The sequence below is a fragment of the Xiphophorus couchianus genome, chromosome 8 (assembly GCF_001444195.1).
Source record: "Xiphophorus couchianus chromosome 8, X_couchianus-1.0, whole genome shotgun sequence".
Taxonomy (NCBI): Eukaryota; Metazoa; Chordata; class Actinopteri; order Cyprinodontiformes; family Poeciliidae; genus Xiphophorus; species Xiphophorus couchianus.
Genome location: NC_040235.1, coordinates 4,533,612 through 4,556,997, shown reverse-complemented (window position 1 = coordinate 4,556,997; position 23,386 = coordinate 4,533,612). Strand labels below are relative to the sequence as shown.

The 23,386-nt window shown below is 39.2% G+C and overlaps 1 protein-coding gene across 3 annotated transcripts; it reads right to left on the bottom strand.

Moving 5' to 3' along the window:
• Window positions 1-961: 961 nt before the first annotated feature.
• On the bottom strand, window positions 962-22,779 carry snx7 (sorting nexin 7). 3 transcript variants are annotated; one of them, XM_028026066.1, is made up of 9 exons: window positions 22,587-22,777; window positions 18,282-18,473; window positions 17,180-17,290; window positions 16,135-16,293; window positions 14,208-14,406; window positions 12,121-12,320; window positions 10,314-10,400; window positions 7,875-8,027; window positions 962-1,890 (listed from the first exon to the last, which is right to left on the bottom strand). In XM_028026066.1, exons 1-9 carry the CDS (start codon window positions 22,668-22,670, stop codon window positions 1,810-1,812), a joined length of 1,266 nt encoding a protein of 421 aa, XP_027881867.1. In that variant the 5' UTR covers window positions 22,671-22,777; the 3' UTR covers window positions 962-1,809. The 3 variants fall into 3 exon arrangements, with proteins under 3 accessions (XP_027881867.1, XP_027881868.1, XP_027881866.1); XM_028026067.1 differs by lacking the exon at window positions 18,282-18,473 and having other exon boundaries at window positions 22,587-22,778; XM_028026065.1 differs by lacking the exon at window positions 962-1,890 and having other exon boundaries at window positions 7,417-8,027; window positions 22,587-22,779.
• Window positions 22,780-23,386: the final 607 nt, after the last annotated feature.

Genomic DNA, 23,386 nt, shown 5'->3' with positions numbered 1-23,386 from the left:
TTGACTTTTACTTGAGTACATTTTTGCCTGTGTATTTGTACTTTTACTTAAGTACATTTTTTGAGTACTTTCTCCACCACTGATGTGTATATATATATATATATATATATATATGTTTGGGTCCATTCTGTACTATAAACACAGGCCAACTTCACTGAAGTTGCTTGAATCGTATTGCATTTGATTGGTGTTAATTTAGACAATGCCACACTGCGTTGCAGTTGGCTGTAATTAACAGAAATAATGAAATGAGTCTGCATTGCTAATTTGTGCTCTCAACATTTTCTCCAGAAGACTTTAAGTCATTTGTTTAGCAAAATTGAAGAAGGATCGAACAGGTGGTTTTTACCCTCGCTACTGCTTCCAGTACTGAAAACATGGACCCGGTACCAGACCAAACACCTGACCTCAGAGAGGTGTTAACAGACCGAAGACCAGACCTGATACATCATTCATTGTTTCAATGACGAAGCAGAAGGCAGCTGCACAAACACCAGCTGTCCAGCTTCTGCCAGCAGTCCTCTTCCTCTGTGTGATCTCCTCATCCTCATGACCTCTAGGTGATTTCTACATTTCCATTGAATTCAAATTGAAAAGACTTAATGTTACTGGTTGCTGTTTTGTCTGGACAGAGCTAGCACAATGGGACCTAGCATATGTCATTTACCTGGAATGCATTCTGGGTGAATGGATGTCATAACAACATGGCGACATCCGTGTCAGCCTACAGTATTATTGCTGTGTTGTTTTTACATCGTAAACATTTCTCAAATATAGTCTATTGTTACAACTAATCATTGATCATGTTAAGTCGGGAAATAAACGATTTGACATCCTGGAGAAAACTGTAGTGCTGGGCAGACATGAAAGTCATGTTCTAAAAGTATCCTGAAGACAAAACAAGGCAACTTCTCATCTTTGGTTTCTTTTTGCTGCAGGAGTTTACAAACAGAAGCCAAAACAGTTTTGATGTCAATCTTTATTATCATGGTAAAATAGCACTTCTTCATTCTTTTGTCTTTAATAGTAAAATTTTCAGTAAAAAAAAAAAAAAAAAACATAATCAAAGCTTTTTAATTAGAAATACATTACTAATAGGTTATCTTGCTTGTAAACTTTAAGTTGCAACCAGCAAAATATGGCACATTAGAAACCCATGGTGGTAGAAGACACTAATTGATGAGAATTCTAGAAGTAATATTTCACAAAGTTCCAGTCTTTAAAATTACAATCTGCAGTGTTACACTCTCTTTAGGTATTGATCTAGAAAAATAAATGCATATACAAGAATGAAATTTTTCTGTTATTTTTAGTCAATCAGAGCACACAACCCCATTCAGCTGACCCGTGGATGACTGCTGCTACACAGGATGCAATGCTGCATAATTAGGAATAATGAATGCTTAATGTCACAACTGGACTTTTTCACTCCATTTTAATCAGAGTGAAAATGATTAAAATGGGATCCCACAAATCACTCTGGTTTGATTTAGCTGCACATACTAGGAAAACATGAGACAGGTCATGATAGAGCAGCTGTAGGAAATGTGTCAGAATGTCTGCACTTCATTCACAAGCATCATATTACATCATGGAAAGTGATTCAACATGAAGATGCAAAGTGTTGCTTGTAGAGTGTTTAATTCTGGCTGTCTACGTGTGTGGAATTAGTGTTTGGTTCTGTGGAAACATCACTGGAATGAAGAGTAGGACGAGTTGTATTTGTTCAAAGAGAAAGAAAATGCTTCACATGAAAAGTTTGCTTGTGTAAATGACCCGCTGTCTCCACCAGTGGTTCGGTCCTCAGCTTTAGGAGGCGTCCGCTCCGTTTCTCTGCTCCATTGACTCACCTCTCTGAGAGAGGAGGAAGGACTCCCAAACGGCCAGACACTGAAAGAAACAGGATCAGCACTTCAAACATGAAAACATGAGGCAAACCTCATCATGGGCCCGTTCACATGATACCAACATGGAGGCACATCAGCAATGACCTCAACAGGCTGGGGATGATCGGACAAACTCATTTTCATTTTGGGCCAAACAAAGCACACCCCTCATGTGCCCCCATCACCATCATGATTGTCCTTAAAGGGCTGGTTGTGTCAGAATATATTGATTAAAAACAGCCTATTAAACTGTTAAAATATTAATAATTAATATTAAAGGTTGTCTGTATTCTGTAAGTACCTCTTAAAATACAGTTGCTTGCTAAAGTATTCACAACCCTTGAACTTTTACATATTTTGTCAGATAACCACAAACATGAATACATTTCATTGGAATTTAATGTGTAAGAGAAACACAAAGTGGAATACAATTGTCAAGTAGAAAAAAACAATATGATTCAAAATAAACTTTTCAATTTATTTTTTATAAATAAATTGAAAAGGGTGGCGTGCAAAAGTGGAACTACCTTTTGCTGCAATTCTAATTCTACTTCACCATTGTACAATTGTTAAAGGACAAGGCAAACAAAAATGTGTAGCTTCACTTGAATTTTCATGCAATAAAGCTTTCTTCATTTCATCATTAGCAGTTTATTCAGACATGAGCTGATGTGTTTTCATTGGTGAGCAAAAGGTTAAAACAAGGCAGGAAACACCTCAATGTTCATCTCAACACTTCTCTCACTTTTTCATTTATTCTAGAACTTCTTTTCCATTTCATAAACACAGCTGCAGAGCTTTCCTTCACGTCAATGTGTGTGTCTGCGCCTGGGGGTGCACATGTGTGTGTGGTGAAAAGCTTGACAAAGCAAATCACACCTTTATAACAAAGAGGTAGTTATCTAGTAGTCAGGAAGCCATCCAGCCATGGAGTGAAAATGACAAACACACACCAATAAACACAGATGGATCCAGGGCCCCCTCTGAGTGGACCGGGTACCACTGTGTCACAGCACATCAATAAAACAGTCCGTTTTTGGTTTTTCCCAAGGTAATAGCAGTTTGTTGAGAGAGAGAGCAGTAAGTCAGCACCGTGGCTCGCCAACTCTCCATTTAACAGCCAATTTCTGTGCAGCAGCCAGAGGAAAAACTCTGAAGCTGAAATCCTGAAGCTAAACAAAAAAAACTGGCTTAAATTCTATCTTTCCAAAAGAACCTTTGGTGTGTCCATAAGAAACTACGAATCTAAACTGAATAAAATTATCTGCAGAGTTCGTCAAGGTTCTATCCGTGGTCCTCTCCTCTTTGATACGTATATGTTTCCACTCAGTCAAATTGTACAAGAACAAGACAGAGTATCACAATTATGCTGATAGCACACAGCTGTACATTAGTCTATCACCCAGAGATCACAATCAGGTACAAATGCTCCATAAATATATTGAGGATGTGCCAAAGTTTTCTTCAGCTAAATAAACAAAAAAACAGCATAGGTTAAAAATCAGAACCCACCTTCAATCTGTTGGTTTAAAATGCTCTGACTAAGGCAGGAGCCTGGTAGCGATCAGGGATCCTGATCTAAACCTCGACAACCACATCAACGGCACAATATTATCATCTAAAAAATATTGCCAAATTTGTTCATGCCTTTGTTTTTAGCAAACTTAATTATTGCAGCACTATTTTCACATTTTTTGGGATTACCCAAAAAATCCACAAGGCAGTTTCAGCTTCTTCAGAATGCCTTACAAAAACAAAAAGAGGTCAGCATGTCAGTCCGCTTCTGAGGTCCTTGCACTGATTTCCTGTTACTCAAAGAATAAAATCTCATTAATGGCTTATAAAGTACCTACTAATAAAAGCCCAGATTACATTGCTGATCTTCTCCAAAGCTTAAAAACAATGAAGACCTTTAAGATCATCTGAATCAAACCTACTCATTCTGAGAATGAATTGAAGCATCTTCCAGTTTTTGTGCACCAACAATCTGGAATAAGCTCATTTAACTTCTTTGTATAAGCATTTAAAATTGTCTCTGGCTGGAGGTGCTATATAAATAACGTTGCTTTGCCTTCACCTGGACATGGAGAGAGGATGAACCTGCAGACCCACCAAGACCTGGACATCCACCTAGTCTGACAGGAGAGAAGCAGCTAGAAGGCCCATGGTGACTCTTGAGGAGCTGCAGTGATTGTTCCCCAGGCATTTCACAAATCTGGCCTTTATAAAAGAGTGGCAAGAAAAAAGGCACTGCTGAAATAAAGGGTAAAAAGGTCCAAATTTCTGATTTCTGATTGAGACAAGCCATGAAAGACGTGAGAAGGAGGGCACATTGGTCAGATGGCAGTCAACATGAACGTTTAGACCTTCAGGCAAAACACTAGTCAAACAGAGTGATGGCAGTATCATGCTGGAGAGGCAAAAAGCTCAAGCAGTTTTTCAGAGATGAAAAGGCAAACAAATTAAGATGTTGATGCTGAAGACTGGTAGAGATGTACAAGATATAAAAAAATAATGTATCATCGTCTTTACACTTTAAAATTCTGTACGATTTTTCATTAGTCACTCAGCAGTGTGATGAGGGATTTAACCGCCAACCACATTTCACAGCTGAAGACATGACTGGATGATTTTGAAGTGCTAGAATAAATTCAAAAACTGTTAAAAATAAAATAAAAAAATCTCCAACATATCAGTTCCACAGTCTTTGTTAAACAAATACATTTCTCTAATATTTTCTCAAGTCATTTTTGGCAACTAAGTTTCAGCCAATGCAGACCAAATGTTTACTAAAAGAGGAGGAATTTGGAGCTGCTCTTCATAGGAGAATTTGAGCTGGAAAGACCTGTTCAATGTTTCACACCACAGCATCTCAATCACATTTAAGTCCAGAGTTTGATTAGACCACTCCAAAATCTTCATTTTAGTTTTTATGAGCCATTCAGGGAAAGACTTGTAGGTTCTCAGTGTTGTCCTTTGTAACCCTTTCCAGACTGATGGATGTCAGAAACTTTGTTTTTCATGTGATTTTCTACAGATTGGGGATTGACTTTTAGCCCACTTCATGCAGTCAGGAAGGTACTGTTGAAGGGACTCGTCAATTCTTGATCTTGACATGGAGAGTCTGGGTGGTTTGGATATATGAAATCATCATTTGAAAACAGATTTTTGGATTTACTCATGTTATCCTTGATGGTTATCAATATTTGTTTGACAACCAGAAACAATTTTTTTTCACTCACTCCAACATTTTGAACTCTTTTCTCTGTGGTTCTTATGTTGCCTCCTTACGTAGACGGAATAAAAACCCTTCCAGACGCCAGTCTCTTATTAGATACTTCATGGTCATATCTCTCAGGTCCATAACATTAAATCATTCACAGGCCTTTAGGTTGAAGTGATCCTCACCAGTACTCATAGGACAGTTTATGGCTTTAAGCCATTAAAGCTACCTTTACACTAAAATCTATTTTTATACATACAGTGGAGGAAATAAGTACAGTATTTGATCCCCCACTGATTTTGAAAGTTTGTGCTCTGACAAATAATATAATGATTTTTATGGTAGCTTAATTTTAACAGTGAGAGGCAGACTATCAAAAAGGAAATTTAGAAAATTAAGTAATATTTAAATAAAAAATAATTTTATTTTCCAGTCTTTTTTATTTCCTTTATTTATTTACATGTTTCCAGTAAAGAATCAATGCAAATAGATTCTCCTCACAACCCTTTAGTGTAAATGAAGTCCTTCAAAACTGAAACCTCAGTGGTCTGCATTTTGCTTAATCATACTATCCTGCTTTATTATTTGCTGAGCAAGTGTGTCCTACATAGACACTGCCCTGATTTACACACTCGTCCTTCAGAGATGGCTCTTCATTCTTCTGGCCGTTTCCCCTGACAGCTCTGAGGTTCCACATTTGTAATGGTGCATTCACACCAAACACCTTTTCAGCATCAGGCGCATCTGGTTTATGTTCAAAGACTATGTGGAGGTGCATCAAGTGCCTTTGCGGTGCATTTCAAGAGTCTAGTGCGGCGTGATTTGAACCGTTTGGAGTGTTTTAGGTCGACAAGTTGAGACATATAGACTTTGAATGTAAACCAGACGCTCAAAATATATTTGGTGTGATCCACCAAAAGGGCACATGCGTCGAACTTGAAGCATCAGATGGGTTTTTGACGCGTTTGGTGTGAACACACCATTAAACACCAAAGCTTGTTTTGAAAATCAATTTCTTATCAACATAGCAGCAGGGAAGACATGCATAGAACAGGGAAGCTCTCTAAAATAAATTTAGCCCCCAAAATGTTCAATCTACTCTAGATTTATACATTGAACTGATGTCATGTTTACATTAGTCACTCATTTACACAGAAAGCTTGTTTGGTTAGCAAGCCTGCTAACATGGTTAACAGCCTGCTGTCTGCAACAATAATAATCACTGACTGCAAAACAGTAATCATCTGGTTTTTACAGCAATGCTGCAGGAACACATGGCAGACGAATGACTCCAGAGTTACTTAAAGGTTGTCTTACTCTGCTTTGATCTCGGCTCCTTTCTGACTGGCTGTCATTAAATGGAATAAGCCAGCTGCATGTAAAATATTCACTGGTCATTACTCAAACACCAAGTCTTTTTCAGTCAAGTCATATTTTCAAATCATCAGTCAAATCATATTTTGATTTTCCTGTTCAGTCAGCACAAACAGTATTTCAGGCTATTATTCTGCTGCTTAAGTTCTTGACCAAACTTCAACCAAGTGCTTCCTTTCTGCCTAGATTAGTTGACCCTTCACTCAAGATCATGGACTTGTACCCTCTACTCATTATCTCTTTCTGGAGGGCTTGGTGACATTAGCTGTTGAACAACAAGGCAGAGTGTAATCCATGTAAAATAAAGAAGTGGGACTAAGTGGGAAATCTAATCTATCTAATCCAAAGGTGGGATTAGAGATTGGGCTTTAGCTCCAACCTTCCCCCATCCTTCTAAGTGCCATCACTTAACTCCGTTAAACACACTAGAACTAATGAAGAACTTCAACATGGTGTCCTTATGGATATTAGAATTTTAAAGTGTGAGATAGGAACAAAGAACAAGCTATTGCTGCTGATATTTGAAATATTGAAGGTATTAATAAAATGTGTGTTTTTGAACTGCTGAACTTTTCCTAATGACAACTGGAACCAAGCCGGTCATTCAGGTCTGAAACCTTGTAGTTATACATTTTCATAAAAAGCACATAAGACAGTCCTCTACCTTAGCTTGCACTTAGCAATATTTTATCTTTCACAGTATTTCTCTGGAAAGGAAAACATCTTTAACTCAGCTGCTCAGAGTGACAGTCACCCCGATCACATTTAGTGTTTTTTTAACTGAACCTGAGGGGGAAGAATTAAAGTGAGCTGCTGCCCTCTCCTGGCAGAGATGGAGAATCCAGGACTAAAATACACTGCAGCATTTTTTTGTCACTGAAAACAGGAAGAAATGATCAGGACTGCATCTAATTTATTGCTGTATATTTTGCATGCTGTACTGTTGACCGCTGTGTCTGGCATACTGTTGTTTAGTTCCTCCCTGTCTGATCTGGGAACAGTTGTCGACAAATTCACACACACACACACACCCCACGCACAAACACACACAATGTATCCAACACACACACGCCAATAATGGCTGAAGATTATACAAACACAACCCTGGACTACATTTCTCTTTTATTCCTCCATTTCAAATATTTTCTTAGCAGCAGATTACTTCCAGGAGAAATGCCTGTTTACCTAGAGAAGATGAATGCTAAACAAACAGCTTGTTTTACCAATCAACATGTGCACATGAATTTAACAATTACTTCCTTTTAAAAACCACTGATTCCTCTTCAACACCTCTGAGGTAACAGAGCTGCTCTAAAGAACCAACTAGCCAAAGTTGTTGAGGTCTGAAGACAAACATCATAAAGAGATGAAGGGCAGTAAGTCAAACTCACCTTCTCATAATAATCGACGTTCTTGGCAGCGGTGGAGATGAAAGCAGATTTGAGGTCAGCTCTCATGCTGGTTCTCCAGCGGGACCAGTCTCCTCGTAAAGCATTGTTAGCCTGTTCCACTCGGTCTGCCAGGTCATCCACCTCCTCCTGCAGCTGCCACACATAGAAAAACCTCATCACTGATGAGTTCGAGGAAGCAAAGCTGAGTCTGGATTGCGCTGATCGGCCAGACAGTTCAGAGAAATCTGGCTCTTCACACTGATCTGGTACACTTTAAATGGACCAAAGTTGGTTTCCCCCAGGCGTGAAAACACTCAAGTGACGGAGCAGCAAAGCAAGAAGAAAAATGAAGGCGCAACGTTTCAAACTCGCTGCAACACAAAAGTGATGGAAAATACAAATAAGAGATTAACACAGATGTTGGCTTTTCTTTGCATTGGATTTCAATATTCAGCGGCAGCTCGATGGAGCAGTGAGGGATGAGTCTATTGTCAATGCAGCGGAGAGAATCGAAAGCCTCCCAACGCAGCTAACGCCGCTGATGCTGCTCTCCAGTCAGGTGTTTATGTTTTATCTTTGCGTGAATCTATGTGCTTTGATTGTTTCTCATTTTGCTGTTGTTGCACCAGAGTTTCCCCCATTGTGAGATAATAAAACTTGCTAATATGATATTCTATTATTGTAAAATTGCTAGATATGAGTTCTCTAATTAAATGGTTATAAACTATTAATTGTAGAGGACATAAAATCCCTGCTGTTCCAAAATTAGAAATGTCACATCACAAAGCCAGCGTTGTATGAGCTCTTAACATTCAAAATCAATCCCCAATCATTTTAGCAAATGGCAGTTCAAAGTGTTTACATCATAAATAGAAAAGAATAAGAAGTTCTAACAATTTGAGAAACCAGTAAAACTACATTTTGTCGAGTGCCATTGTCAAAATCATCAATACACGTCAAATATGTTGGTCAATGTTTCATAAATAAGGTTCAAAAGCAATTCTGAACAAGTGGGTTTTAGTCTAGATTTAAAGGAAGTCAGTGTTTCAGCTGTTTTCCAGTTTTCTGGAAGTTTGTTCCAGATGTGTGGCGCATAGAAGCTGAATGCTGCTTCTTCATGTTTGGTTCTGATTCTGTTGATGCAGAGCAGAACCAGAACCAGAACCAGAAGACCTGAGAGGTCTGGAAGGTTGATACATCAGCAGATCTGTAATGTATTGCGGTGCTAAGCTGTTCAGTGATTTATAAACTAACAACAGTATTTTAAGGACTTTAAACATGGGGTGATGTGCTCTATCTTCCTGGTTTTAGAGAGAACTCCAGCAGCAGCTTTCTGGATCCGCTGATCAGATTTTCTAGACCTGTGAAGACATTGTTGCAGTAATCAATGCGACTAAAGATAAACGCATGGGTGATTTTCTCTAGATGTTGCTGAGACATTAGTCCTCTAATCCTGGAGATGTTCTTCAGGTGATAGAAGGCCGACTTTGTAACTGTCTTTATGTGGCTCTGAATGTTCAGGTCAGAGTCTATCAACTCACCCAGAATGGTACTAAAGTTGTAATAACAGCACAAACATGCACAAAAAAATGCAGCAAGCAGGACTTCCATGTTTATTTTTTTCAGGTTTGTGTTTTGCCGACTCTCTGTCCAATGGGAGCATTGATCATCACTTTTGAGGCTTTGTTTACAAATTATAGTCTGCTTGGAAAAAAAGTTGGACCAAACAGAAAAGCTTGAATTCCAGATTCCCCTGATCACAAGATTTTGAACCAGCAAACAACGACTAAGCAAAGAACCTCATTCAGAATGAGGAAAAAAGTGAGCTGAACGCTCATTCAATCTATACTGAGATCCTCCAGGGAACAATAACTGAAGGTGTCCAAGTGACACTTCACTTCTTATTACAGTGGATCAGCTGAAGGCCAACACTGGCTTACATGCATTAGGGGCCTGAGGACTGAATTAGAGCTGCTCCACTCTCACCAGCCACACACACCTTCTAGAGTGGGCTGAGGTGTGGGCGGCAGGGTTTCACACTGAACTTCTAATTAAAATCTAGCAGATGGATTTAATGTTCGCTGTCGGAGAGGAGAGACACACCTGCACATCTACACAAGTAGACGTCCACCAGTCTGCATGCTCAGACTGGTGGAAACGGCCCAGTTGTAGCCTTGGTGGTGACTGTCACTGTTTTACAGAACATCAGCAGCTCCATTTCCTGCTGGACAAATGAGTGGCAGCCAGGCTTACTGAGATAATCCTCTGTGGGAGCTCTTGTCCCTCCACAATATGGACTGAGGTTGGTCCAGAGGGAGAGAGCTCACTCCATTTTTTTCTTTATGAAATGTAACTGCAGAGAAGTACAACATAAGAGAGCTATTCATGTTGATGTGTGTATGATGAACAAAGAGGGGAATCTGACAAAGAAATGCTTACCATTTCTTTGTCAGTTGTTTTTGAGGCCAGGGCCTCATTCTTTGCTTCGAACTCAGCCTGGATGTTGTCTCTCCGTCTCATCACAGCCTGGAAGAAACACAAACATTTATTGGACTTGAATGTTGACCCAAAGAAAGCCACCTAGTGGCTAACTAGTGTAAGCAAAAGTGTAACCATTGGAAAATATTTTGAAACCCAATTCAAATCAAATTTATTTATCAAGCACACTTCAAACTGGAGTAAGTAACTTTTACAAAAATGATTTTTACATATTTATTTAAACTATTACCATGTCCTGACAGCATAACATGAGACAGATGATCTGTGAACAGATCAGTCTCCTCTCAGTACTACAAGACAACCAAACAACCAATCAGAGACAGGGGAGGGTCTTGGAGCAATCTAGTTAACTCAAACTTGTAAGAATTGGTTGTATAAAATTATGACCGTATGATGACCTTAGGTAAGAATAACACGGTAAGGGGGCATGTCAAATGAAGCCTCGCTTTGATGCTAATGTATTCTGGCTGAAAACCATGTGACCGAAAACAAACCATGCCTCGCATTACATTGGGTATGTCACTACTTCATTTTGCGTGTCGGTTTTCAAAATAAAAGCACAATGAGCCTTGCTGCTTTGTGGGTTGTCGGTCATTAGGTTGTGCAGCAGCAGAGATAGTAGGATCTGAGGAGACTATTTGTCATCTGTAGTATCTGAAGTGAAGTCAACGATAAGGAGAGAAACCTCTCCCATCTAGGAAGGAAAACCCATCTGGGAAGGAAGAAAATAAGGTTCTATTTAAATAAAAATTATTAACTTTCATAACTTTATAGAGATTTTTAAAAAAATTCTTGTTTGATCAATAAAGAAACATTAATCTTACACATCAGAAACAGCCTGAAAGTAATTGGAAGGTTCAAATTCTCTAACTATCAGAACCAGAACTCCCAGAAAAATAAAGTTAGAAAAAATGTTTCAGGAAGTCACAAAAACCATGTCTGCCTCAACAAGCAAAACTGAAACAAATATATCTTTATTGTCAAATCAGTTAATGGCATAAAAGAAAACACAATCTTAGCTGACGATCAAGAACAGGATTACTTTGAGTACAAATCACGACAAAGTTAAATTGGGTTCAATAGACCTCACATGGGTTTGATAAAACATTATTGTTGCACATTCAGACACTACTATTTTCTATTATTTTTTGAAGTATGGCTTATTTGAGTGACAAGACTGTCACAGTTTTAGTGCAGCAGATGCCACCTGTGTTTAAAGCATGGAGTAATGAACCTTTGGCCAAAGCAAAAGGCTAGAAAGCTTCATTGCTTCATGAGGCTTCATTTGGCCTTCGCTACAAACAATCAGTTCTCTTTGACACCAACACTTCACCTCAATAAAAGCATGGAAATCTGACCCTGCAGCAAGGGAATAGGTGCACACCAAGAGCACCAACTGGCATCAAACCACCAAAAAGCTGCAACACACATGCTGCTGATTGGCCAAGAGGCCCTGAGATCAGGTGCAACCTGAACGGGAGAAGCATGCATGCAGAAACCCCTGCATGCAGCAAGAGCTCTAAAATGTTATTTAGCATTTTAAATAAGCAAGTTAGAGTTGAGTCTGGGCAGAGATCAATTAAGCAAGGCTAAAACAATTTAAAGATTATTCCTTTGTTTTTGAATTGTTGATGCTTAAACTGTTTCCAGCTGCAGCAGTCTAGAGCAAGCCAGAGCTGAGGCCATCAGTGATTCAAATTTGATTGCAGTCAGTGGTTTGAGCACTTCTCTTCTATTCTATTCTCACCTTCAGAGTGTCGGCACAGAGGACATACTCGTGCAGGGTGGGGACAAGGACCTCGGACAGGTATTGGATCTGCTCCTCTGTCTCCTTACTGCACTTCTCCACACAGCTACCAACACCCTTCAGTGGTTCTGCCAGCAGTTCCTCTGACTCCGCCCAATGGAAGTAGGTAGGACCATACTGCTTCAGCTCATCCATATATTCTAAAAGCACAAAGAACAGAGAGAAGCTTAAGTCTATGGAACAGTCACAAAATGTCACCAAAATCACTCTGTCCCTCTAAAATCTTTTAGAAAGTCAAAAGTGTATTGGATCGTATTGAACTGTGTCGTTTGCCGAATATTGTGATACATATCGTATTGTGAGATTATTATATCGCTACAGGCCTAATTTGGAACACAAAAGAAATTGAAAGATTTTGCTTCACCCAGATTTTGCATTTTTATTTCTTGTAAATGCACATTGAGTGTTGAATGTATGGACTGGAAAATAAATGTGTAGAATAAAGTACTCTGCTCGTGGATTTCAAGATTGATCAAAATGGCACAAAAAGAAATGTCATTTTGGACATGTTTATTTATGAGGATATACAGGTGTTGTCCAAGTGTGCCATTTGGAATCTCCAAATGTCACACTTGGACAACATCTGCTATACAAACTTCTAATCACTGCAACGCGTCAGTGCTTCAACATACAGTCACGAGTCTTATAATTATATATTATAAGTAATATATATTATAAGCTAGCCCCCTTTCTCCCCAGTCCACCGCCCCACCTTCTCCACCCCCGCCCCTAATTTCCCCACCCCGTGCTCCAACGGTACGCTAACCCCGCCCCCCAACCACCTTCTCTCATTCTTCTTTGACTCTCCCCACCCCTTCATACCCCCACAGACCTCTAGCGGTACAGTAACCCACCATCTCCTTCTCCCCCCCGCAATCTAACACCCTCGACCCCCCCCCATGCGCGCTCTGACGGTGCGCTAAACCCCTCACCTCTGTCCACCCCCACCTCACCCTGTCGCACACTCTTACGGTACGCTCTACCCCCCTGGCTCTGACTGTAACAGCAGAGGACTAAAAGTTTCCGGTATTCTCAAATCCAAAACTTTGCAGCACTCTTACGGCCATAATTATCCACTCCAGTGAGTTCTGTTGAAGTTCTGTTGAAGAAATACATCCAGTTTTGACACGTTCTGACAACGTGTATCTGTAAACACCATTGCGCATGAGCCTGAGTTTCCCCTCAGCATGAAGCAGCAAAGGCGCACAGATTGTGCATGGTTATGCATGCAGCTAGTGGATTCATGTCAAAACAAATGCAAAGGTGCCATGTGTCCTTGTGACAGAAGCACGTGTTGGCTACACATCTGTGGCTTTAGATTTAGTCTCCGAGTTGACCAGTCAGAAATATTCCAGAAAGAATACAGGCATGTCAAAACGAGCTCAAGTCGCTCTCTGGAAATTATTGGCTCGTGAAAAGCCATTTCATAACATTATTGGTCGACTGCGGTGTCAATCAAAAGGGCTCTAGGCTGCCCAATAAAAGTGTCATAATGGACATCGGCAGAGTTTAAAGAGGAGAAAAAGGCAGAGAATTCAGACAAACTAGATTGGTCCCATTATTGGGACAAAACTGTCTTAAATTCATTAACAGTAGCCAGAAAATCCTAATTAACAGGAAAAAATGTTTTGGTCTGTGTGGCAATAATCTATGTTTGTCTTAGACACAAAAGATTAACTTTCAATAATATTCTCATTTATTGGATATGACTACCGTAATTGATTTATCAAATTTGTTTCGTTCACTTTGATGGTTCTGGATACATGTAACATTAATACTGGAACAAACTTATCATGGTCTCAACTTGCTAAATGACATCTATAAAACTGAAGTAAACAAGACTTTTGTGATTACGAAACAACAAGACAGCTTGTTGCTGTCTCTCACATATGTGATGCTTTTAGTGAAAAATAAGTCAGGATTAATGCATGAAGCATGAAGATGAAGAAAAACAGAAAAAGGACATTCATGAAGGTACGGGAAGAGAAATACTTTCTATGACAACTGCTTTAAAGCTGGAGTCATACCTCTATGTTCCTTTGTGATCCTGTGGGTGACTTTGTCCACAGAGCACATATTGTTGCTAAAGTCGTCCACATACTCCTGCATGATGGCAAACTCCTCCAGCTTGCTCCTGAGCCCTCGCACAGAGTTGGCCATGGCTCTCATGGTCTCGCTCATCCTGCTCAGAAAGCCTGGACCTAGTTTCCTGAGAGGGGCCAGCTCCTGCACCATACACACATCAAGACTTTTAAAGAGACGGAATCATAAAGAGTTTTTTATACACTTCTCCTCCGAGCTTATTCAGATCAGGAAACTAATTCCATCCCCTTTCCAGACTATGAAGGAACCTGAAGTATTTTTTAAAAAAACAACTCAGATTTCTATAATACTTTAATGCAACTAATGATCTCATTAAGCTTTTACTTGATTTAATATTTCATGGCTTAGATCTTATTTAATGGACAGGTTCTTCTCAGTTATGGTAATAATGCATCCTCGTCTGGTGCTCCTCTGTCATGTGGGGTGCCACACGTTTGCATTGTTGGTCCCTTTATCTGCTGCCACTCATAGTGATAATAACTCAGCATCATTTCCACTGTTAAAACCAGAAGTCAGGACTTCCTCTGATCTACATCAGAGGTTAAATCAAATCAAGTAAAGACTGAATCTATCTAGTTTGGTGACAACCACCAATGATTTCAGAGCTCTGAATATTCAGTTTAAAACCACAGCAACAAATCTAGGGTGGGATTGTTGAGAAGGATTTAAAATTGAACAAACTTCTTTGTCCTTTATGACCTTTATTGCAAGGAGGATAATTCTTCTTAAATGGAAATCACCACAACCTCCTTCTTTCATACTTTGGTTGAGGGATATTGTTTATTTTCTTAAACTTGAAAAAATTAGGATGTCACTACGGGGTTCCTCTGATAAATTTGCAGAAATCTGGCAGCCATTGCTACGATTGGTTGGTCAAGTTAATTTCCATTCTGTCCCAGTCTAGTCCTTCGTGTATGTATTTGTCTGCTCATCCTGTGTCCTTTTTCTTGGATTTTCCTTTTCTTATGGTTCCATATTTACTTTCCTGGGCACAAACTGTACTTTCTTTAGGTGTGGCAGAATGCATCTTAATTTTTATTTATTTCAAAACATTTTTTTTTCTTGTGTGTGTCCTTGTTCTTATGACTTTTTCTTATTGCCTGGGAGTGATTGGAGGTCGTTTTGTTGTGTTTTTTTTGTTTTGTTTTTTATAACTTAAGGGAATTGTATGGTTTGTTTTATATGTATCACATTGTAAATGTATGGCTATTCAATTCCTGTTAAAAACCAAATAAACAAAGTTTGAAAAAAAAAAATTTTGAACAAACAAGCTGATTTAGCAACCTAGATCATTTAATCACCTAGATCGTTTAAAATTAATGTCAGAGTTTTTAAGCTATTGATCTTGAGAAGCTTTGAGAAGATGCTTTTCTCACCTGTAGACTATGATGCTGTCCCTTAACAGGCTTCAGTTGGTCCAAAATGTGGTTTTATCCTCTCTCTGCCGGCTGCCTGGTCGTTTTAGAATAGCTTTGAAATGTTTCTTCTTCATTTTTAAAGCTCTAATGGTTTGGCCCCAGCTGGTATGCCTGACATCACTGTCTCATGTTTTTCTAAATGTTCCAAGAACTAAAACTTTGGGTAGACCACAGCAGTCAGACTAACCAGCTTCCACTGGATCTACACCAGGCCACAGTACTGGACCTTTAAATCAAAGCTCAGGACCTTTTCATTTTTGAAAAGCTTTTCATAATTATGTGACATTTCATTTCAGATTTCTAACTTTCATTCTTTCTTTGCACTAGAGTCGTTTTTTTTAAGTTCTTTAGCTGTGTGGTTCCCTGGCTGTTATATGAATGAATAAATTCGTCCCCACCCTTCCCAGTGTGCGTGTATGTCTATGAGAGAAACCTCTTCAGTGAGGAAGACTTTGAAGTGGTGGCTGCAGGACAGGATGGGGTGCTCGGTGATCCGGTTGAGGAAGCGGTGTAGCGCTTTCCTCCTGGTCTCTATGAAGTCGTCATTGAAGCGCTCCACCATGCTCTTCATCACAAACTTCTCTGGGAGAGGCTGCAAACACGCCAACATAGAAACTTAAATCTAACCCCAGAAACCAATGTGATGAGGGTGATGAGGATGAAGCATTTGTGGGCAGCAGCTCATGTAGCGTAGCACAAAGCTCTCAGGGGATCACCGTGTTTTCTGTCATGTCTGACATGTGGGGCTGGATCTCAGTGCAGCGCTTAACAGGCTCTGTGTTGGCCTTCACTGCCAAGATAAATGGCCTGCCTATAGAGCTTCAACTAGTGGATATCTGTCACATCTGCCAAACACTGACCTGGCTGCTCTGACTGAAAGGATGTGACTGACCCAGTTCTCCTACAGCAGTGTCCAGAGCCTGTAACGAGCTCAGAATTGATTGCAGAATCTGAGGACTTTCATTCTCTCTCAGCAAAACTCATCAAATTTACAAAGCATAAATGCTTGAAATATTGAACTCCATATGTAATTAATCTATATGTTTCACTTTCTGTTGTTGGGGACAAAACATGTTGATATTCAAACTGAGTTCCAGTTGCTAAGACTACAAACTGTGACTCAGTCCAACTGCTCACTGGTTTCTCCTGAGGGTCAAAAGTACTGTTGCAATGACACAGAGCATCTTCTGACTAACATGCTCAGGTAACCCCAAAGTGTTGCGATCAAACACTGAGGAGGAACCTGCTGCATCCATGACACATGCATATTCTCAGATATCCATTCAATAAGACAAAAGCTGTCACTTCAGATCCAAATCATTTAAATATGCACAGATTTATGGTGAGGAAAGAAGCTATTATGAAATTAGGAAGAAAGAGCAACAACAAAAGAAGGTAGCGGGTCTGTCTCAGAGAACTAACAGAAACCTGAGCATTTCCTATCGATGAGGCTGAAAAGTTGATGCTGTGATACATACATGGACGATCAGAGTTGGGTAGTTCTCCTCCAATCTGCTTTTGAGCCACAGAAAGTCCTGGTAGCGTCGCCGTACTTCATACTTGCTGGAGTCGAACTCGCTGCGGGTGGTCTGGAGAATAGATCCAGATGAGAACTTCCATCATGAAGCTTTACTTCTGTGCTCCACCTCAAACTGGGACTTTAATGTGTTCATTTTGATTCAAAACATACAGTAAAAAGTCTTCACCATTCTGCTGGTAACTGTTCATATTTCTGACTGAAATCTGCTTTGTTACACTGCAAATGTTTGTGGAAATCAATTTCAGTCTTAGTCAGAACACCCCCCCACCCCCCCCAACTAGATCCAGCTCAATTCAACAATACTTCAGGTATTCCAAAGAGAAAAATTTAATGTTGTCATAATTGATGTTATCCTAGTATCTTCACAGATACATCACTTGAATGCTGATGTGGAGAGGAAGGATCTAAAGAAGCAGTCAGCTTGCAAGTAATCTGAAGAGGCCTTGGTTTGAATGTCATTCTCTGAATCCATACGCTGAATCCAGAAAATATCACAATGTCAGATTATTTACACAGAGGTTTTGCTGGTAATTAAAGATCCGCTAACACTGAATTTTCTCACTGCATGTTGCTAAACTTAAAATACTGTTATACATGTTGACCTATGTCCTGTCTGTCTCTATGTTGATCTGTAATGGACTGCCGACCTGTCCAGGGTGACCCCGCCTCTCATCCGTCGACTGCTGGCAATAGGCACCAGCAAACCTCAAGACCCCACTAGGGATAAGCATGTTGGTAGATGGATGGATGAATGAATGGAACAAAGGCAGAAAAGGAAGGAAGGAAAACTAGATTCAGTTCAATTCAACAATACTTAATTTGTCCCAAAAGAGAAGACGGGCAAAAAGGAAGGAAGGCCGTTAGAGGACTATTGTCCCAGGATTAGGGGACTGAGACAAAGGCTGAACATTTAAGTCTCTCACTTAAAGAAACATTTCATTTGAACATTTAAATGGATTCAGATTAAATATTTACATTTAATCTGAACCTGTTCACCTGAACCTATGTTACTTTGTGACTGGACAGATTTAGCAACTCACCCTGGTTACAACTCTGTATGTAATGAAGGTCTCGATAGCAGAAATGTGGCTCTCTGGGTTGTCAACGGTAACAAAGATGTCTTTATTAATGGCACCTTGCTGCTCCTCTTCATTCTCTTCATCCAGTCGGAACTGGTTGACCATGGAGTCAGGAGAGTTGGGCATGGGGTTGCCCTCCGCCAGGGACGTGTTCTGGATCAACAGACAGTATGGCTGCTGTTAGCTTAGCGCAATGCTTTAATCAGGGAGGGCTGATCCAGACAAATGTTTAAAACAACCTGAATGTTTAACCATGCTTAATAGGTGGAACAATGCACACCTTCTGAAGAAGAAAACAATAAGACGATAAAATGACCCTCTATGCATCCAGTCCTCACAACATTGCACTGTCTCCTGGTAACTGAGCTGACAGGGGCAGAGCAGCAGCGCTGCAGCGACACGTTAGAAACTGAAGTGTTTACAGCTTCCACACAGGTTCTCTCATTAAAATCACTCTGTTTATGCATATATCAGTGAACCATGCTTTGCTGCCTGTAGGTCTGCTCAGAACCCGCTGAGGTCAGCAGGAAAACTCAGACATCTGCAGCAAACAGAAGTCTCACTCTGAACCTTTATTTAACTGACAACATTAAGTCAATTCAAGATAATTCAAGAACTTTACTCTGACAATGAGATCTTTTTAAAGAACTGGTTGTTATGGTTACAGACTGAGGGAAGAAGGGAGCAGCCATCCATTTAGGAGGAAGAAATTAAAGATATACAACAGTAGATCGTTAATGTATTGTGGTGCTAAGCCATTCAGTGATTTATAGATTAACAAGAGAATTTTTAAGTCTATTCTCTGAGCTACAGTGAGTCAGAGAATGGCTTCCTGTAGCTATTCTACAGGGGTGATGTGCTCCATCTTTCTGGTTTTAGAGAGAACTCCAGCAGCAGCGTTCTGGATCAGCTGATCAGATTTTTTAGACAGACCTGTAAAGACACTGTTGCAGAAGCAATGTGACTAAAGATAAACACATGGATGAGTTTCTCTAGCTGCTGCTGAGACATTAGTCCTCTAATCCTGGAAATGTTCTTCAGGTGATAGAAGGTCGACTTTGTAAATAAAATGTCTTTATGTGGCTCCGAAGGTTCAGGTCAGAGTTCATCACCACGCCCAGATTTCAGCCTGATCTCTGGTTTCTAGCTGTAATAAGTGAAGCTCTACGTTGACTTCAGATCAGTTTCTCTCAAACTGTCGTCCCTGGACCACTAGTGGGCTGCGAGCGCCGGCTAGTGGTCAGCAAGCTCATGAAAGTAAACCATTTATTTGCCATGACTTGAGCTCAAAGTGTGATGCATACAGTTATCTTACCAAATGATTGTGTTTAAAAATAATAATGAATAAGTGGCATAAACCAAGACACTCAAAGGAAAAGCTGCAGATAGAGGTTGAAAGAAAATAACTCTAGAATTACTTATATAATCAGAGGAAGCCAAGTTACACCTGCTGGGAGTATTCTGTCAAGCAATCACAACCGATTTGATTCTTTTGAACAGGTCTATGGTAGGACTCAAGTCTCAGTAAGTGAGAACTGTTCTTTGTTTTTTATGACTTTGCTTGCTTATGATGCTCTGCTCACACCCCAACAGCTATTGTTATTTTTACTTAATAAAACATGATTAAATTAAATACAATAACTAAATAAATGGGTGTATATCTTTTTAGATTTAATGGTGCAGAAGAGGATTTTTGTTTCTGCCAAAGCAACTCAAAAGTAAATTTTTCTTTAATTGTGCTTCTAAATTACAAACAGGCCTAAACGTTATTAATACATAGAACTTTTGCAATAAAGAACAACTTCTTTTTTTATTTCTGTGTGTTTGACATGATTAGAAAGCTTAAAAACCACAATTTCACAAAATAACTCCAAAATACCCCAAGAAGAATTACTAATGACAATAAGTGCATTAAGAGACTAACATTTTCATTTCAGGTTATATATATTAACATGTTGTGTCAAGTTACACGGCCTGTGAGTGTTTGTTGAATGGGTTAACAAATTGACCTTTCTCAGGTCCTCAGCCTGAAAAAGTTTGAGAAACACTGCTCTAGATCGTTCTCTTTTTTTATCTCCAGAGATAATAACTTCAGTTTTGTTTTGGTTCTGCTGGAGAAAGTTATGGCACTTCCACACATTTATCTGTTCTAAGCATCTGTTCCATTCTTTTATGGGTTCAGAATCACCTGGTGATTCTGAACCCATAGGGTTGATTCTAACCCCGGCTTCTGCAACAGTGTCTTTCAGTGACCACCAGGTTCATCTACAAATTGATGATGTAGAGCTTTGCATCATCTGCATAGTTATGGTAGCTAATATTACTTAATGTTATAACCTGAGCTTGTGAGAGCATATAGATATTGAATTAAAGGGGTCCTAGGATTGAGCCTTGGGGAACCCCACATGTGACTTTTGTCCACTTTGATGAGAAGTTTCTTATTGAAACAGAGAAATCCCTGTTCTTTATGTAAGATTCAAACCAAATGAGTACTGGACCGGAGAGTCTGACCCAACTCTCCAGTCGCTTCAGTAATGACCAACACTGAGGTCCAACAGTTCTTCTACAGTCTGTATATATGTGGATGTCACTGAACAGTCTCAGTTCTATGGTAACCATGGAAATCGCACTGAAAGACATCAAAGCGTTTGTCATCATTAGGAAGTTATTTAACTGTTGAAACAGCTTTTTCAATAATTTTGCTGATGAATGGATGGTTGGAGATCAGCCTGTAATTCTGCAGTGGTGATTTGTCCAGATTGTTCTTTTTTAATTAGTGGTTTGATAAGCTTAATTTATTTTTTCTTCTAAGCTTGCATAGTTGAAATTGAGTCATTTTTTCTGTATTTATTGTGTTTTGGCATAGCACTGGTACTGGATTTAGTATGGATGTGCAGATTAATCCTATAATTTTTTACATTTTCTCTGCAAAGAAGTTTGCAAATTCACTGAAGGACGTGTTAGAGTGGAGTTCAGGTGGAACAGTCAGAGGTGGGATTGTGAGCCTATTAACTGTTGCAGATAAAGCTTGAGCATTGCTAATGTTTTTATTCATGATTTCCACAAAGAATGTTTCCCTTGCATGTTGTAGGTTCTACTAGTGAACTAGTTATTTGGCTAATTTTGCAATGATTGGTTCGGACCAATGATTAGCGATCAAATCAATCTGTTGTTTATCATAATTGATTAAATATATTAGACACAATGAACTCCCAACATCATTGATATTAACACTAACAGGGGCAGTATTGCGTGTTTTCCAAGCACATAGTGCTATAAAATGGCACTATCAAGTGCTATAAAATGTTAACTATGTTAACTTAATTTGTTAACATAGTTAACTGAAGTTAACTGTATTAAAAGCATAATAACGACTTCAGTTGTTATAAAAATGCTTCATCTCAAATATGACTTAAAGAAATTTGACTAAGTAGTTTAACGCCTTGAAATTGTTCCTCTGTTTAAAAACTCCACCTTCAGGAAGTCTGAAGATGTAATGACTGCCTTGGAAGACTAAAGGATTTCTCAGAATCAAGGAAACACTCCAGGTAGGTGTTTGGTAAGGAAATAAAATTATAACTTGATGTAAAGCTCAAAAAAGTTGATTTTACATAATACTATCTCTTTAGAGTGTGGAGCATTTTTTTGTCATATTTATATTCATATATAATGTCAGATACATTTCATTACAAAGAGAGTTAGGCCCAAAATGAGCTTACAGCCAGAATATGTTTACATGTTGCCCTAGTCAAGTCTGCAGATCAGGGACCTATGCTTTGATGATCTGGATAAATGAGGATAAGGTTTCAAATTCCTTCGGTTTCCTGTTGGATTCAAAATTAACATTCCTATCAAAGAATCAGTCAGAGCACAGGAAATAAATAAAATGTCAGGTGAGAACTCGGTGTTGGCCAGGACATCGATCGGTGCATTCCCTACCTGAAATTCTAGGTTTTACTTTTACTCAGGCGAAAATAAGGTCAGCTTCACACTTCAAAACCTACAGAAATTAATTTCAGCAAAATTTCTTTAAACAGACAAAAAAGTCCCTTAAAAAAATAAAGTAGTTTGAAAACAGCAGCAGTTTTATAAAAGACTGTATATGGCGTTAGGAACAACAAGAAGTCTAGTACAACAGGCAGCTGACGAAAGACTCGGTTCTATTCAACTCTTCCTGGTGTCAGCGGAAAGCCACTCAGTCGGTCAGTCCACAACACCAGAAACCCAAAGCAAAGCAAAAATGACTCGAGGCCAACTTTATTTTACCTTACTGAACACCTCCAGGTCTTCCTCCTCATCAAGGTCCAACATGTGTCCTGAAATGTCCGCCGGGACCTTAGCTCCACTCATTACAATGCCCAACTTTTTAAATGAAATGACTTCAATAGGAAGAATAGAGAAAAACTTCCATTCCAACTTCTGAGCGGCTCCAAATCACTCAGCCACAGCTACCGAAACCACTTCCACTGAGCGTTTTCAAAATAAAAGCATGATAACGACTTTGGCCATAGTTTATTTATAATTCGTCAATTAACAATACTTGTCTCACAGCATATTATGAGACCTACAGATGTAGGTTACTGAGATATAAAACGGGAGCAATCAGTCTTTAAGACAGATTCAAAATCAGGTACAGTCAATCTTGTTTTACGCAATAATGTTTAGCAGTTATTGGCAATAACTAATAGTGCTAATAATTGGTGAAAAATGCAGTTCGGTTTGAAATCAAGCCTTTTCTTGACCCTAAACCTGTACTTCAGGTTGGATAGAAGGTCAGCAATAATCCTCTGCAGATGTTTATTTCAACTCAAGAAAGGTGAGGGATAACAGATAAAACAGGATAAATGTAACATTATGACAGGAATCATTCATTTCTGAGAGATCAGATTAATTTAACACTATTAGAAAAGTAACAAACCCCCCTGATCTTTTATTTAGGTTATTAATACTGGTGCTTTTATTTTTGGTAAACATCTAACGTACTTCCAGTATAATAATTTTCTCTTTTCTATGACTGCAATATACAGTACGCAGATGCGGTAGACTCACGTGAGTTCACAATCAGT